Source organism: Schistocerca nitens, chromosome 10 (assembly GCF_023898315.1).
Source record: "Schistocerca nitens isolate TAMUIC-IGC-003100 chromosome 10, iqSchNite1.1, whole genome shotgun sequence".
Taxonomy (NCBI): domain Eukaryota; kingdom Metazoa; phylum Arthropoda; class Insecta; order Orthoptera; family Acrididae; genus Schistocerca; species Schistocerca nitens.
In genome coordinates, this window is record NC_064623.1 from 93,875,480 (window position 1) to 93,890,830 (window position 15,351).

Genomic DNA, 15,351 nt, shown 5'->3' on the forward strand with positions numbered 1-15,351 from the left:
AAGACATTAGTCAGGAAGAATCAATACGCAAAGAACTGGGATACGGGAGTACTAAGGAATGACGAGATACGTTTGAAGTTCTCTAACGCTATAGATACAGCAATAAGGAATAGCGCAGTAGGCAGTACAGTTGAAGAGGAATGGACATCTCTAAAAAGGGCCATCACAGAAGTTGGGAAGGAAAACATAGGTACAAAGAAAGTAGCTGGGAAGAAACCATGGGTAACAGAAGAAATACTTCAGTTGATTGATGAAAGGAGGAAGTACAAACTTGTTCCGGGAAAATCAGGAATACAGAAATACAAGTCGCTGAGGAATGAAATAAATAGGAAGTGCAGGGAAGCTAAGACGAAATGGCTGCAGGAAAAATGTGAAGACATCGAAAAAGATATGATTGTTGGAAGGACAGACTCAGCATACAGGAAAGTCAAAACAACCTTTGGTGACATTAAAAGCAACGGTGGTAACATTAAGAGTGCAACGGGAATTCCATTGTTAAATGCAGAGGAGAGAGCAGATAGAATACATTGAAAGCCTCTATGAGGGTGAAGATTTGTCTGATGTGATAGAAAAAGAAACAGGAGTCGATTTAGAAGAGATAGGGGATCCAGTATTAGAATCGGAATTTAAAAGAGCTTTGGAGGACTTACGGTCAAATAAGGCACAAGGGATAGATAACATTCCATCAGAATTTCTAAAATCATTGGGGGAAGTGGCAACAAAGCGACTATTGACGTTGGTGTGTAGAATATATGAGTCTGGCGATATACCATCTGACTTTCGGAAAAGCATCATCCACACAATTCCGAAGACGGCAAGAGCTGAGAAATGCGAGAACTATCGAACAATCAGCTTAACAGCTCATGCATCGAAGCTGCTTACAAGAATAATAGACACAAGAATGGAAAAGAAAATTGAGAATGCGCTAGGTGACGATCAGTTTGGCTTTAGGAAAAGTAAAGGGACGAGAGAGGCAATTCTGTCGTTACGGCTAATAATGGAATCAAGGCTAAAGAAAAATCAAGACACTTTCATAGGATCTGTCGACCTGGAAAAAGCGTTCGACAATATAAAATGGTGCAAGCTGTTCGAGATTCTGAAAAAAGTAGGGGTAAGCTATAGGGAGAGACGGGTCATATACAATATGTACAACAACCAAGAGGGAATAATAAGAGTGGACGATCAAGAGCGAAGTGCTCGTATTAAGAAGGGTGTAAGACAAGGCTGTAGCCTTTCGCCCCTTCTCTTCAGTTTGTACATCGAGGAAGCAATGATGGAAATAAAAGAAATGTTCAGGAGTGGAATTAAAATACAAGGTGAAAGGATATCAGTGAGACGATTCGCTGATGACATTGCTATCCTGAGTGAAAGTGAAGAAGAATTAAATGATCTGCTGAACGGAATGAACAGTACACAGTATGGTTTGAGAGTAAATCGGAGAAATACGAAGGTAATGAGAAGTAGTAGAAATGAGAACAGCGAGGAACAACATCAGGATTGATGGTCACGAAGTCAATGAAGTTAAAGAATTCTGCTACCTAGGCAGTAAAATAACCAATGACGGACGGAGCAAGGAGGACATCAAAAGCAGACTCGCTATGGCAAAAAAGGCATTTCTGGCCAAGAGAAGTCTACTAATATTAAATACCAGCCTTAATTTGAGGAAGAAATTTCTGAGTATGTACGTCTGGAGTACAGCATTGTATGGTAGTGAAACATGGACTGTGGGAAAACCGGAACAGAAGAGAATCGAAGCATTTGAGATGTGGTGCTATAGACGAATATTGAAAATTAGGTGGATTGATAAGGTAAGGAATGAGGAGGTTCTACGCAGAATCGGAGAGGAAAGGAATATGTGGAAAACACTGATAAGGAGAAGGGACAGGATGATAGGACATCTGCTAAGACATGAGGGAATTTCCATGGTACTAGAGGGAGCTGTAGGCAAAAACTGTAGAGGAAGACAAAGATTGGAATACGTCAAGCAAATAATTGAGGACGTAGGTTGCAAGTGCTACTCTGAGATGAAGAGGTTAGCACAGGAAAGGAATTTCGTGGCGGGCCGCATCAAACCAGTCAGTAGACTGATGACAAAAAAAAAAAAAGTGTACTACAGCCCGTTGATAGTGCTGATGAACTGTGGGAATACGGGGATTGTTGTCAGGGCATTCGGAACAAAAGTGGAACTTTTGGCATCGATGAAGAGACGCACTGAAGCCTACCTTCACAAGAACAGTAGCTATGTGGGACAATTGTCATAATGTGTTTGTCCTCGCGTGAATGTAACCAGCATGGATCCTAAGGACTCAGTTATAATGTGTTCATAGACTCAGATAAATATTTGCTTGTTTCATTGTCATCTACTGATGTCTTTCATTCGCACCTAAAGTAGTAACAGACCCTGTTTACATACTTCTATAGATAACTCAGAAACTTGTCAAAGTACACCAGGGGAGGAGGTATGCTCACAAAGTAAACATATCCACTGTCTGATTGTAGTAACTGATGTCTATGGCTAACCACATAATAATACAAAGATGATACAAATGGTTCAAATGGCTCTGAGCACTATGCGACTTAACTTCTGAGGTCATCAGTCGCCTAGAACGTAGAACTAATTAAACCTAACTAACCTAAGGACATCATACACATCCATGCCTGAGGCAGGATTCGAACCTGCGACCGTAGCGGTCGCTCGGTTCTAGACTGTAGCGCCTAGAACCGCACGGCCCCTCCGGCCGGCAAAGATGATACATCTTAAATTGCAAATATAGAATAAAATATTTACAACATAAAATTTATTTTCAGATATACCGTTCTTGTAGTGAAAATTGGTACAGCATTAGGATGCACTTATAAAACTTGAAGTTTTTCTAATTAAAAAAGTACCCACATTAATTGTTCAGTGAACAAAGTGATTCCTGTAACAATGCTTCATTTCAGAGTAATTTCTGATCTGTTATGCGACTCTTCACTCTTTGGAGTAATTCAGAATGTTGTTTGGTTTGCCAAGGTGGTAACTGAAACTGTATGGTTACCCATGTATATGTGTGAAGACGTGATTAATGGAGGATATTGGAGGAGACCCATGACCATCAGCAGATGCCAAATGGCAGACGAAGGTGACGGCTATAAGCGAGAGTGGTTATCTTTTTAACACAGCACATGGCAGTCATGCTTTAGCAAAGCGCCAGGAGACCCACCTGGTCCTCAGCCAGGAGGACGAAGAGCACCAGGTCGATGAGCCACTGCGCCACTGGCAGCTGCAGGATGAGCACCCGGATCCTCGTCAGGCTGCTCCTGGGAACCACAACCAAAGCAAACGGTCAGTCGACGTTAGGCAGCTCCCACACCCTACGTCAGCTTACACTCTAGGATACTGTGAGTAGTGGTTCAACGGCAGTTATTCATTATTTATTATTTATTTCATTAACAGTACGGAGTAACCCATAACCCACCACCTTGAAATGTAAGGTGGGTCGGATTCTACTAAATCTATTTGCAAAAACTTCTTATTGTTACAATCTTATTGATAGTCAATTTTTAATGCTATTTTAAATACTAGAAGTACAGAGAATATAATGGTTCACGATTGTTAATGAGGTTCTAGTTGAGGAAAATATGATTTATATAATGTAAGTATCAAACCCCTCCCCCCCGCCCCCACCCCATGGACCATGGACCTTGCCGTTGGTGAGGAGGCTTGCGTGCCTCAGCGATACAGATGGCCGTACCATAGGTGCAACCACAACGGAGGGGTGTCTGTTGAGAGGCCAGACAAACATGTGGTTCCTGAAGAGGGGCAGCAGTCTTTTCAGTAGTAGCAGGGGCAACAGTCTGGATGATTGACTGATCTGGCCTTGTAACACTAACCAAAACGGTCTTGCTGTGCTGGTACTGCGAACGGCTGAAAGCAAGGGGAAACTACAGCCGTAATTTTTCCCCAGGAAATGCAGCTTTACTGTATGATTAAATGATGATGGCGTCCTCTTGGGTAAAATATTCCGGAGGTAAAATAGTCCCCCATTCGGATCTCCGGGCGGGGACTACTCAAGAGGACGTCGTTATCAGGAGAAAGAAAACTGGCGTTCTACGGATCGGAGCGTGGAATGTCAGATCCCTTAATCGGGCAGGTAGGTTAGAAAATTTAAAAAGGGAAATGGATAGGTTAAAGTTAGATATAGTGGGAATTAGTGAAGTTCGGTGGCAGGAGGAACAAGACTTTTGGTCAGGCGAATACAGGATCATAAATACAAAATCAAATAGGGGTAATGCTGGAGTAGGTTTAATAATGAATAAAAAAAATAGGAGTGCGGGTTAGCTACTACAAACAGTATAGTGAAGCATCATTGTGGCCAAGATAGACACAAAGCCCATGCCTACTACAGTAGTACAAGTTTATATGCCAACTAGCTCTGCAGATGATGAAGAAATAGATGAAATGTATGACGAGATAAAAGAAATTATTCAGGTAGTGAAGGGAGACGAAAATTTAATAGTCATGGGTGACTGGAATTCGTCAGTAGGAAAAGGGAGAGAAGGAAACATAGTATGTGAATATGGGTTGGGGGGGAAGAAATGAAAGAGGAAGCCGCCTTGTAGAATTTTGCACAGAGCATGACTTAATCATAGCTAACACTTGGTTCAAGAATCATAAAAGAAGGTTCTATACCTGGAAGAATCCTGGAGATACTAAAAGGTATCAGATAGATTATATAATGGTAAGACAGAGATTTAGGAACCAGGTTTTAAATTGTAAGACATTTCCAGGGGCAGATGTGGATTCTGACCACAATCTATTGGTTATGAACTGCAAATTGAAACTGAAGAAACTGCAAACAGGTGGGAATTTAAGGAGATGGGACCTGGATAAACTGAAAGAACCAGAGGTTGTAGAGTGTTTCAGGGAGAGCATAAGGGAACAATTGACAGGAATGGGGGAAAGAAATACAGTAGAAGAAGAATGGGTAGCTCTGAGGGATGAAGTAGCGAAGGCAGCAGACGATCAAGTAGGTAAAAAGACGAGTGCTAATAGAAATCCTTGGGTAACAGAAGAAGTATTGAATTTAATTGATGAAAGGAGAAAATATAAAAATGCAGTAAATGAAGCAGGCAAAAAGGAATACAAACGTCTCAAAAATGAGATCGACAGGAAGTGCAAAATGGCTAAGCAGGGATGGCTACAGGACAAATGTAAGGATGTAGAGGCTTGTCTCACTAGGGGTAAGATAGATATTGCCTACAGGAAAATTAAAGAGACCTTTGGAGAGAAGAGAACCACTTGTATGAATATCAAGAACTCAGATGGCAACCCAGTTCTAAGCAAAGAAGGGAAGGCAGAAAGGTGGAAGGAGTATATAGAGGGTTTATACAAGGGCGATGTGCTTGAGGACAATATTATGGAAATGGAAGAGGATGTAGATGAAGACGAAATGGGAGATAAGATACTGCGTGAAGAATTTGACAGAGCACTGAAAGACCTGAGTCGAAACAAGGCCCCAGGAGTAGACAACATTCCATTAGAGCTTGGGAAAGCCAGTCATGACAAAACTTTACCATCTGGTGAGTAAGATGTATGAGACAGGCGAAATACCCTCAGACTTCAAGAAGAATATAATAATTCCAATCCCAAAGAAAGCAGGTGTTGACAGATGTGAAAATTACCGAACTATCAGTTTAGTAAGTCACAGCTGCAAACTACTAACGCGAATTCTTTACAGACGAATGGAAAAACTCGTAGAAGCCGACCTCGGGGAAGATCAGTTTGGATTCCGTAGAAATGTTGGAACACGTGAGGCAATACTAACCTTACGACTTATCTTAGAAGAAAGATTAAGGAAAGGCAAACCTACGTTTCTAGCATTTGTAGACTTAGAGAAAGCTTTTGACAACGTTAACTGGAATACTCTCTTTCAAATTCTGAAGGTGGCAGGGGTAAAATACAGGGAGCGAAAGGCTATTTACAATTTGTACGAAACCAGATGGCAGTTATAAGAGTCGAGGGGCATGAAAGGGAAGCAGTGGTTGGGAAAGGAGTGAGACAGGGTTGTAGCCTCTCCCCGATGTTATTCAATCTGTATATTGAGCAAGCAGTAAAGGAAACAAAAGAAAAATTCGGAGTAGGTATTAAAATTCATGGAGAAGAAGTAAAAACTTTGAGGTTCGCCGATGACATTGTAATTCTGTCAGAGACAGCAAATGACTTGGAAGGGCAGTTGAACGGAATGGACAGTGTCTTGAAAGGAGGACATAAGATGAACATCAACAAAATCAAAACGAGGATAATGGAATGTAGTCAAATTAAATCGGGTGATGCTGAGGGAATTAGAGACACTTAAAGTAGCAAAGGAGTTTTGCTATTTAGGGAGTAAAATAACTACGATGGTTGAAGTAGAGAGGATATAAAATGTAGACTGACAATGGCAAGGAAATCGTTTCTGAAGAAGAGAAATTTGTTAACGTCGAGTATAGATTTAAGTGTCAGAAAGTCGTTTCTGAAAGTCTTTGTATGGAGTGTAGCCATGTATGGAAGTGAAACATGGACGATAACTAGTTTGGACAAGAAGAGAATAGAAGCTTTCGAAATGTGGTGCTACAGAAGAATGGTGAAGATAAGGTGGGTAGATCACGTAACTAATGAGGAGGTATTGAATAGGATTGGGGAGAAGAGAAGTTTGTGGCACAACTTGACTAGAAGACGGGATCGGTTGGTAGGACATGTTTTGAGGCATCAAGGGATCACAAATTTAGCATTGGAGGGTAGCGTGGAGGGTAAAAATCGTAGAGGGAGACCAAGAGATGAATACACTAAGCAGATTCAGAAGGATGTAGGTTGCAGTAGGTACTGGGAGATGATGAAGCTTGCACAGGATAGAGCAGCATGGAGAGCTGCATCAAACCAATCTCAGGACTGAAGACCACAACAACAACAACAAGTATCTAAAGAAGTGTTGAGCTGTGCTGCGGCTCGCTTTGGTGCCGTTTGTAGGTTTCCGCCCTCTGTTGGAGGCCACACCGTATCCTTTAGTTGGCATGGTTGCGGTTGTTTTGTCTTCTTGTCGTCTTGACTGGCGCCACTCGTTTCGCAAGTGTCGCCTGTCCGTTACTGGCAGCAGCGGCGGTTATCAATATGCAGTAACTGTTGCCCTATCTTTGGTGTGACGTCGTGGTTCTTCCGGGTCGTGTGAGTGGGCAGTTTGGTTGGGGACTCAGGAGGAGCGAGGTCCACGCAGTGCGGGAACACGCCGGGACTGCTGGTGGCACACGTGGACTGCTGGATGGAAGGGCTGTGGTCACGAGCTTGCACGGCCTCGTCGTAAACCAGATCCAGCAAGCCGTAGGATGAGAGCATTTTAATCCAAGTAGAGCAGAGTCAATCACCCGTGTGTGCCCCGTAGTACGTTTGTGACGTTGTGACAGATTACTATCGTGCCATCATGTGCAGTTTTATGGATCTGCATACCGCTTAGTACTTGAAGACCCTACTGTGTTAAAAGCACTTGGCTCAGTGATTAGACGATGTGGTTACTCAGCTGTAAATTAATAAAGCAGTGAAGAGATTTGTTTCATTCTGCCAACCATCGTCAGTATTGTCACAGTGAGTTCAGTGTACGTTTGTTTGCCTAATGAATTTGATGTCGCTCATTTGGTACTTGGTTTTGGCTTGCTTTGCGATTGTTTGTGCAATGACGTGTGGTTTCTGATTCTGGTTGGTTACGTTTCGGTTTTTCTTCGCACGCAAATCGAGTGTGGCTTTAGTTACTGTTTGTCTGGTGTTCTGTACTGTTGATTTTCGGGTTTGTCGAATCGGACGGAAATCTTGTAATGGTTCATTTCTCGTCTCGGACGCCCTAAACACTGTATTCTGGGGGCGTAGGACAGACCGCCAGTTCCGGCTTTGGCGTATTGTTCCATCATTGTATTTGGTTTGTCGGACGTCAGGTAGCTTCAGCAAGTTATCACTAGTCATTCGTTGGACTGCCACTAGTCTGAGTTACCATCTTTTGAAGTGAATGCAACTCTTGGCCAGCCTATCTCATCGTCCGCGAAAGTGCTTGTTGCCGGACCTTCTCAGAGGTCGTTCTTGGAGCACCGTCTGGATTACTTGCTTGTTTTTTTTTTTTTTTTAATTAAATTTTGCTATTGTATTTGCTGTTTTATAGAAGGTTTCAATTTTTTTTTAATATTATTGCCGATCCTGTCGTTTAAGGCCTTCAGTCGTGATTGTGGTCATTTGCCATAAAATTCTGATTTGTACTGATGTTTTAGCAATAAGCCTTAAAACCTAATTAACTGCCATTCCTGTGTATGATATCTTCTGCTGTGTTTGTGGCCACTTACCTTTTAATATTTCAATAGCCGTAAGTTGTAATTGCAGCGAGTTCTTAAACAATCTTAATTTATTGCCATTCTTGGCGTGTAAGGCCTTAGCTGTGATTGTGGCCATTTGCATTAAAATCCTAATTTGTATTTGTGTTTTAGCAGTAAGCCTTAAAACGTTATTTACTGCCATTCGTAGCGTCTGATGTCTCATGCTGTGTTTATGGACACTTACCTTTTAGTATTTCAATACCTGTAAGTTGTAATTGCAGCGAGTTCTTAAACATTCTTAATTTATTGCCATTCTTGGTGAGTAAGACCAGCTGTGATCACAGTGGCCCGTTTTTTAAACATTATCTCTATCTGTATTTTATAGTGATTTGCATAATTGTAACGCAATTGAACCACTATTAGTTACACAGTTGTTTATTGCTTCGTTAATAACATGTGGTATTTTTTATTTACTGTTGAGTCTGGAATTACTGTTTTAAAAATAAATGTGTGTAACTGCAAAAGGCAACCAATAGCAACTGATTATGGCCCCATCCACAATCGTAACCGAATCCCGCCTTCCTTCATAAACCAGGTTTCAAGTGTGATGCGATAAGTGTGGTAAAGATAAGTTGCAGTATGTAGAATAAAGTGATATGCTACCTTTGGATGTGTAATATGGTCTATGTAGCGCGTTGGTTGATAGCAGCCTAGTTCTACCTACTTCATATGAGAAGGTCTCAGTAGAACCTCGAGCTGTTCTCATCTCAAATAATGTGTGCTTATGTAGGTTTGCTATGCTTGTGTGTATTGATTTATTACTTGGAATTATGCATCTGAGTCACTGTGTGATGTTCAGTAGTTGTTTGTTTGTCTAGTTGTTGGTAGTTGTGCTATATTCTGTGTGATATATCAGATACATACACACCTGGTGTTATACAAATTACATACTGACTGAGCATTTGATACAAGGAATACATAAATTTTAGCTTTACGTGAAGAATAAACTTATGGTTGTAAATTTATTAGGAGAAAGAGAATGTAGTTCATTGCTAATTGAGTGCAGTATTTCTTAAACCACACGTTACATTTTCAGTTTTATGCATGGTTTATACAGAAAATATTTGATAAGTAACATAAATTGATTGTAGCTTTACATAAAGAGGGTATACTTCTGCCAATTGAGTGCAGTATTTCTTAAACCATACGTTACATTTTCAGTTTGATGCATGGTTGATACAGAAAATATTTGATAAGTAACATAAATTGATTGTAGCTTTACATAAAGAAGAGGGTATACTTCTGCCAACAGATAATGAGACGAATAATACAGTATTGCTTGTGTAAAGTGTACTATAAACAATACACAATGTGTCATTGGGGAGATGGAGCCTCGAAATAAAAGTTCTTCTAGCCTTTTCCTCCCAAGCATGGTTACCTTATTACTAGAGTATTAGTATGTGGTGTCACTGTTTGTGTCAGCGCTTTTCTTGTTTTATGATTGTTACTCCCTGTTGTATTGTTTGTGGTTGTGTTATGGCATACAGTGTCATGTGTTGTTGGTTTGGGTCACTTAAATGTTGATCCCAACTGAGTCATGTTCACTTAGTGTGTTGGTTCCTTCCTCAGTGTGAGAATCTGTTGTTATGCTTGTGTTCTCCAGTGTTAAGAAACAATATCAGATGACGTCAGTGTGTTTCCAAGTTTATTCTGAATTTCTTTACAGATTAAAACTCCTTGCTTGGCTGACTGCTTGAACCCAATGTCTCGTCTGTTGACTTGGATTTTGTGTATTTATACACTAAACTGTTTTGATCTGTAAAAAATATTCATAACTGTATAATACTTTCCACTGTTCGGTGGAAGATGTGTGTGTGTGTGTGTGTGTGTGTGTGTGTGTGTGTGTGTGTGTGTGTGTGTGTGTGTGTGTGTGTGTGTGTGCGCCCTAATGCACACACATGCCTGTGTGTGTACTTGGTTTATAGGCACTCAACAAAGGGGTTACTCACTAAAATAATTAGACAGATGTGGTTAAAACATGTAAAACTTTAATACAATAAAAAAATCCGCTTCAGTTAAAAGTAATTTCGCTTTTATTGCACGACCAGTTTCTAACTCTAAAGCTACATCGTCAGTTGCGATCAAATAATTTTATTATGGCACCTGAAAATCTTCCTTCAGGCTTCAAAACTGGTCATGCAATAAATAATACATTACTGGCAGCTGAACCAGATTATTTTATTTTATTAATATGTTCCTCAGTTGCGGGCATTTGCTCCATCAAGTATTTGGATATAAAACTTGAACAGATGCTAAAATACATTCTTATTTAAAATTGCACTCATTTTCTCCCAGCCTCAATCATCGACACCATCATGTTTACACTTTTTTGCAACTTCTAAGATTCTGCAAATCTGCTCTTATGTTTCAAAATATTTTTAAACATGGATAACACAAGATAAAATCAACAACAATGAGACAGAGACATATTGCTTGAAAAATATACGTAAAAGAAAGATGGATGAACCAACCACCTTGATTCCAAGTTACATGGTCTACCCTCATGTTTCAAAGACCAAGTAGAACACCTCAAAGAATCTTAAAACTGGTACCAAATTTGTCTCACTGTGAGCTAATACAGACAGCGAATCTGCAAGTAAATGAGCCCCTGCCGTCTTGTTTGACAATGAGAAATTGTCAACTAAAATGTGGCGAACTGTGACTGCATGCCGCGTGCCTAACACTGGAGGGACCTCTTGCAGGATTAAGAAGACATGCATCAGATGGCTGTGTACTAAACATTGGCAAATGAAAGAATCCTACCTTGTCTGTGTGTTTGTGAGGGGATGTGCCATTGCTGCATTTTTGAGTTCACTACCCTTAGCTTATTGCCCACCACGTCCACCCATCCTTCTTCCCAGCTATGCATGACCCTGTATCTCGGCAGTGAGGTGACAGAACGTGGGATGGCAGGTAGAGATCAGAAGTGGGGTCTAAATGCTTTAAACTCGCCAACAGTCCTATGATGTTATCTTCATAGTGTCTATTTCCATCCACTTGGAGACTCACCATACTCCGCTGCTGCCCATTTAACTGAAAACTTGTTGCATGAGTATGTTGTTGGCTACAGGAGGACTATATCAGTGTAGAAATGATAATGAATACATGACTTCACAAGTGTATCCGAGAATCCCCAACATTGCCACTAGATAGAGAACTGATTGGCATGACGATTATTTTACCAATGCATTGACCAACAAGTTAGCAGAGAATATTGTAGAATACTGTTACTCATGTGTATATACTTGCTTTTTCCCTTCAGCTTTGCTTGTTTAAGCATTTGACACCTATATTTCACACATCTCTTCCCCACTCTCTCTGTCCACATCTTCCTCCCTCCTTCCATCTCTCTGTGCATCTCATCTTCTCACCTCCAACTGTCCATCTCATCCCTACTCTCCCTGTCTCTCCATATCCTTCTCGATCTATACCATCCCCTCTCTCTGACCATATTTTGTAATCCTCCCCACCCTTCCTTCTCCACATGCCCATTATCCCACCTTATCTTTCAACTGCCTTAAGCATCTCCTCCTCCTCTCTCCTCTCTCTGTCAATCTCCTCCTCCCATTCTCTGTCTATCTCCTCTGTCTCCATCTCATCCACCCTCATACTCCTTCTGTCCACTACATCCTATCACCTCTCTCACTACCCATTATTTCCAGCCCAACTCTGTCTGCATAGCAATGCCCATTCACATGCATAGCTCCTGTACGACATACCAATACAACATGTACAACACACATCCTTTCCCTCTGTGTGATCATCTCATTCTCTGTCCGCCCACCTCTTGTGCCATCTGTCTTTCCATCTCCTTTTGCCTCCTCTCAGTATACATCTCCTCCTCTTCCTCCCTCCCTCTCTTTGTCTCCCACCTCATCTCTCCTTATTCATCTCCACATTCCACCTGTACTATCCATTCCTCCTGCGCCCGCCCCATACCTATCTCCTCCTCCCCCTCTCCTTATCCATGTCTTCCTACTCTCCCTCTGTGTACATACCCTGTTCTATCCATGTCAAACGTTTCCATTCCATGCCCATGTGCATGAGTAGCACCTGAAAAATCGGCCCATGAAGCAGCCTAATACTACTGCCACAACATGCACATTGTACCTACACATTATTGGCTCAAAAATTTGTTTTCCTTTTTTGCTGTGGCATATACACTACTGGCCATTAAAATTGCTACACCACGAAGATAACGAGCTACAGACGCGAAATTTAACCGGTAGGAAGAAGATGCTGTGATACGCAAATGATTATCTTTTCAGAGCATTCACACAAGGTTGGCGCTGGTGGCGATACCTACAACGTGCTGACATCAGGAAAGTTTCCAACCGATTTCTCATACACAAATAGCAGTTGACCGGCGTTGCCTGGTGTAACGTTGTCGTGATGCCTCGTTTAAGGTGGAGAAATGTGTACCACCACTTTTTCGACTTTCATAAAGGACGGATTGTAGCCTATCGCGATTGTGGTTTATCATATCGCAACATTGCTGCCCGCGTTGGCCGAGATCCAATGACAGCTAGCAGAATATGGAATCGGTGGGTTCAGGAGGGTAATACGGAACGCCGTGCTGGATCCCAACGGCCTCGTATCACTAGCAGTCGAGATGACAGGCGTCTTGGTTGTAACGGATTGTGCAGCCACGTCTCAATCCCTGAGTCAACAGATGGGGACGTTTGCAAGACAACAACTATCTGCACGAACAGTTCGATGACGTTAGCAGCAGCATGGACTATCAGCTCGGAGACCATGGCTGCGGTTACCCTTGACGCTGCATCACAGACAGGAGCGCCTGCGATGGTGTACTAAAAGACGAACCTGGGTGCACGAATGACAAAACGTCATTTTTTCGGATGAATCCAGGTTCTGTTTACAGCATCATGATGGTCGCATCCGTGATTGGCGACATCGCGGCGAACGCACATTGGAAGCATGTATTCGTCATCGCCATACTGGCGTACCACCCGGCGTGATGGTATGGGGTGTCATTGGTTACACGTCTCGATCACCTCTTATTCGCATTGAGGGCACTTTGAACAGTGGACGTTACATTTCAGATGCGTTACGACCTGTGGCTCTACCCTTCATTCGATCCCTGCGAAACCCTACATTTCAGCAGGATAATGCACGATTGCATGTTGCAGGTCCTGTATGGGTCTTTCTGGATACAGAAAATGTTCGACTGCTGCCCTGGCCAGCACATACTCCAGATCTGTCACCAACTGAAAACGTCTGGTCAATGGTGGCCGAGCAACTGGCTCGTCACAATACGTCAGTCACTACTCTTGATGAACTGTGGTATCGTGTTGAAGCTGCATTGGCAGCTCTACCTCTACACGCCACCCAAGCTCTGTTTGACTCAATGCCCAGGCGTATCAAGGCCGTTATTACGGCCAGAGGTGGTTGTTCTGGGTACAGATTTGTCAGGATCTATGCACCCAAATTGCGTGAAAATGTAATCACATGTCAGTTCTAGTATAATATATTGGTCTAATGAATACCCGTTTATCATCTGCATTTCTTCTTGGTGTAGCAATTTTAATGGCCAGTAGTGTATCGCCACATGGGATTAGCCGAGCGGTCTAAGGCGCTGCAGTCATGGACTGTGCGGCTGGTCCCGGCGGAGGTTAATGTCCTCCCTCGGGCATGGGTGTGCGTGTTTGTCCGTAGGATAATTTAGGTTAAATGGTGTGTAAGCTTAGGGACTGATGACCTTAGCAGTTAAGTCCCTTAAGATTTCACACACATTTGAACCATTTGAACAGTAGTGTATCATTGAACTGGGATCCTAGTCTATGCTTTGGATGCATCGCTCACTCAGGGACTGACTTTGTTGATGAACGCAGAGAGCGGCGGAACTGACTTGGTGAGTGTTGTTTTAGACTGCTTGTCTCTTACCTTGGTTGTAACACTGTCGGCTGGTTCTGTCCCCACTATGTCGTTTATCTGGGAGCCTGGTCGATGCTTTGGTTGCATCGTTTTAAATGGTTCAAATGCCTCTGAGCACTATGGGACTTAAAATCTGAGGTCATCAGTCCCATAGAACTTAGAAATACTTAAACCTAACTAACATAAGGACACTTCACTCAAAACTTCCGGGCTGATAGGCCGTGGTCGAAGTATAAAACTCTTCCCTGACGTTTCGTCTCCGACTGCGGGAGACATCCACGGAGGTTCAGCTGCGAACTGCGAAGAGAACTCGAGGAAGCGGTGATTATATAGGCAGTATAGAGGGCGCCACTGCCGATCACGTGGCGTCGGCTATGAGATTGTCTCTGGTAATGCCAACATTCTCGATTGAAAGTAATCGATCGTCACGCTTGCGGTGCAACGCTGACATCCAAATTTTATCCAGTTTAACACCTTCGTCTTTCCTGTTAAAATTCACGATGTTTATCAATCTCGATAGCCTCTCTATACAAGCCTGCATAATAATGCGAGGTTTTTGATATGACGCTCGTCTCGCTGAATTTTATTTCATGATCACCTTCCTGGTAAACATGTTCCGCTACGGCCGATTTTACCCGTGTGACCCAGGCGGCAATTCCTCTTATGTTCAACAAGACGGGTGTTCACACTTCTCTTTGTGGTACCGATGTAAATCTGCCCACAACTACAAGGAATTTTATATACCCCCGGTGTAGCCCAAGGGTGTCGTGCATCTTTCGCCGACCTTAAAAATTCTTTTATGTTCCTGGTGGGTCTGAAAATAGTTTCCACCCCATATTTGCCTAAAACTTTCCCAATGCGATCTGTGACCTTACTAATGAACGGAAGAAAACCTTTGCCCTTGGACAACTGTTGTTCGTCGTTACTCCTGATTCTCTGCCTAGAGCGAAGTTGGTTGTTTCGGGGAAGGAGACCAGACAGCGAGGTCATCGGTCTCATCGGATTAGGGAAGGACGGGGAAGGAAGTCGGCCGTGCCCTTTGAAAGGAACCATCCCGGCATTTGCCTGGAGCGATTTAGGGAAATC

The 15,351-nt window shown here is 42.4% G+C and overlaps 1 protein-coding gene across 1 annotated transcript in view; it reads right to left on the reverse strand.

Moving 5' to 3' along the window:
• The window catches only part of LOC126210101 (organic solute transporter alpha-like protein), a 168,084-nt gene that overhangs the window by 21,944 nt on the left and 130,789 nt on the right, over nucleotides 1-15,351 (reverse strand). Inside the window, exon 5 of the mRNA XM_049939236.1 lies at nucleotides 3,204-3,300. Within this exon, the coding sequence (XP_049795193.1) occupies nucleotides 3,204-3,300 (97 nt within the window). The remainder of the gene's footprint in view (nucleotides 1-3,203; nucleotides 3,301-15,351) is intronic.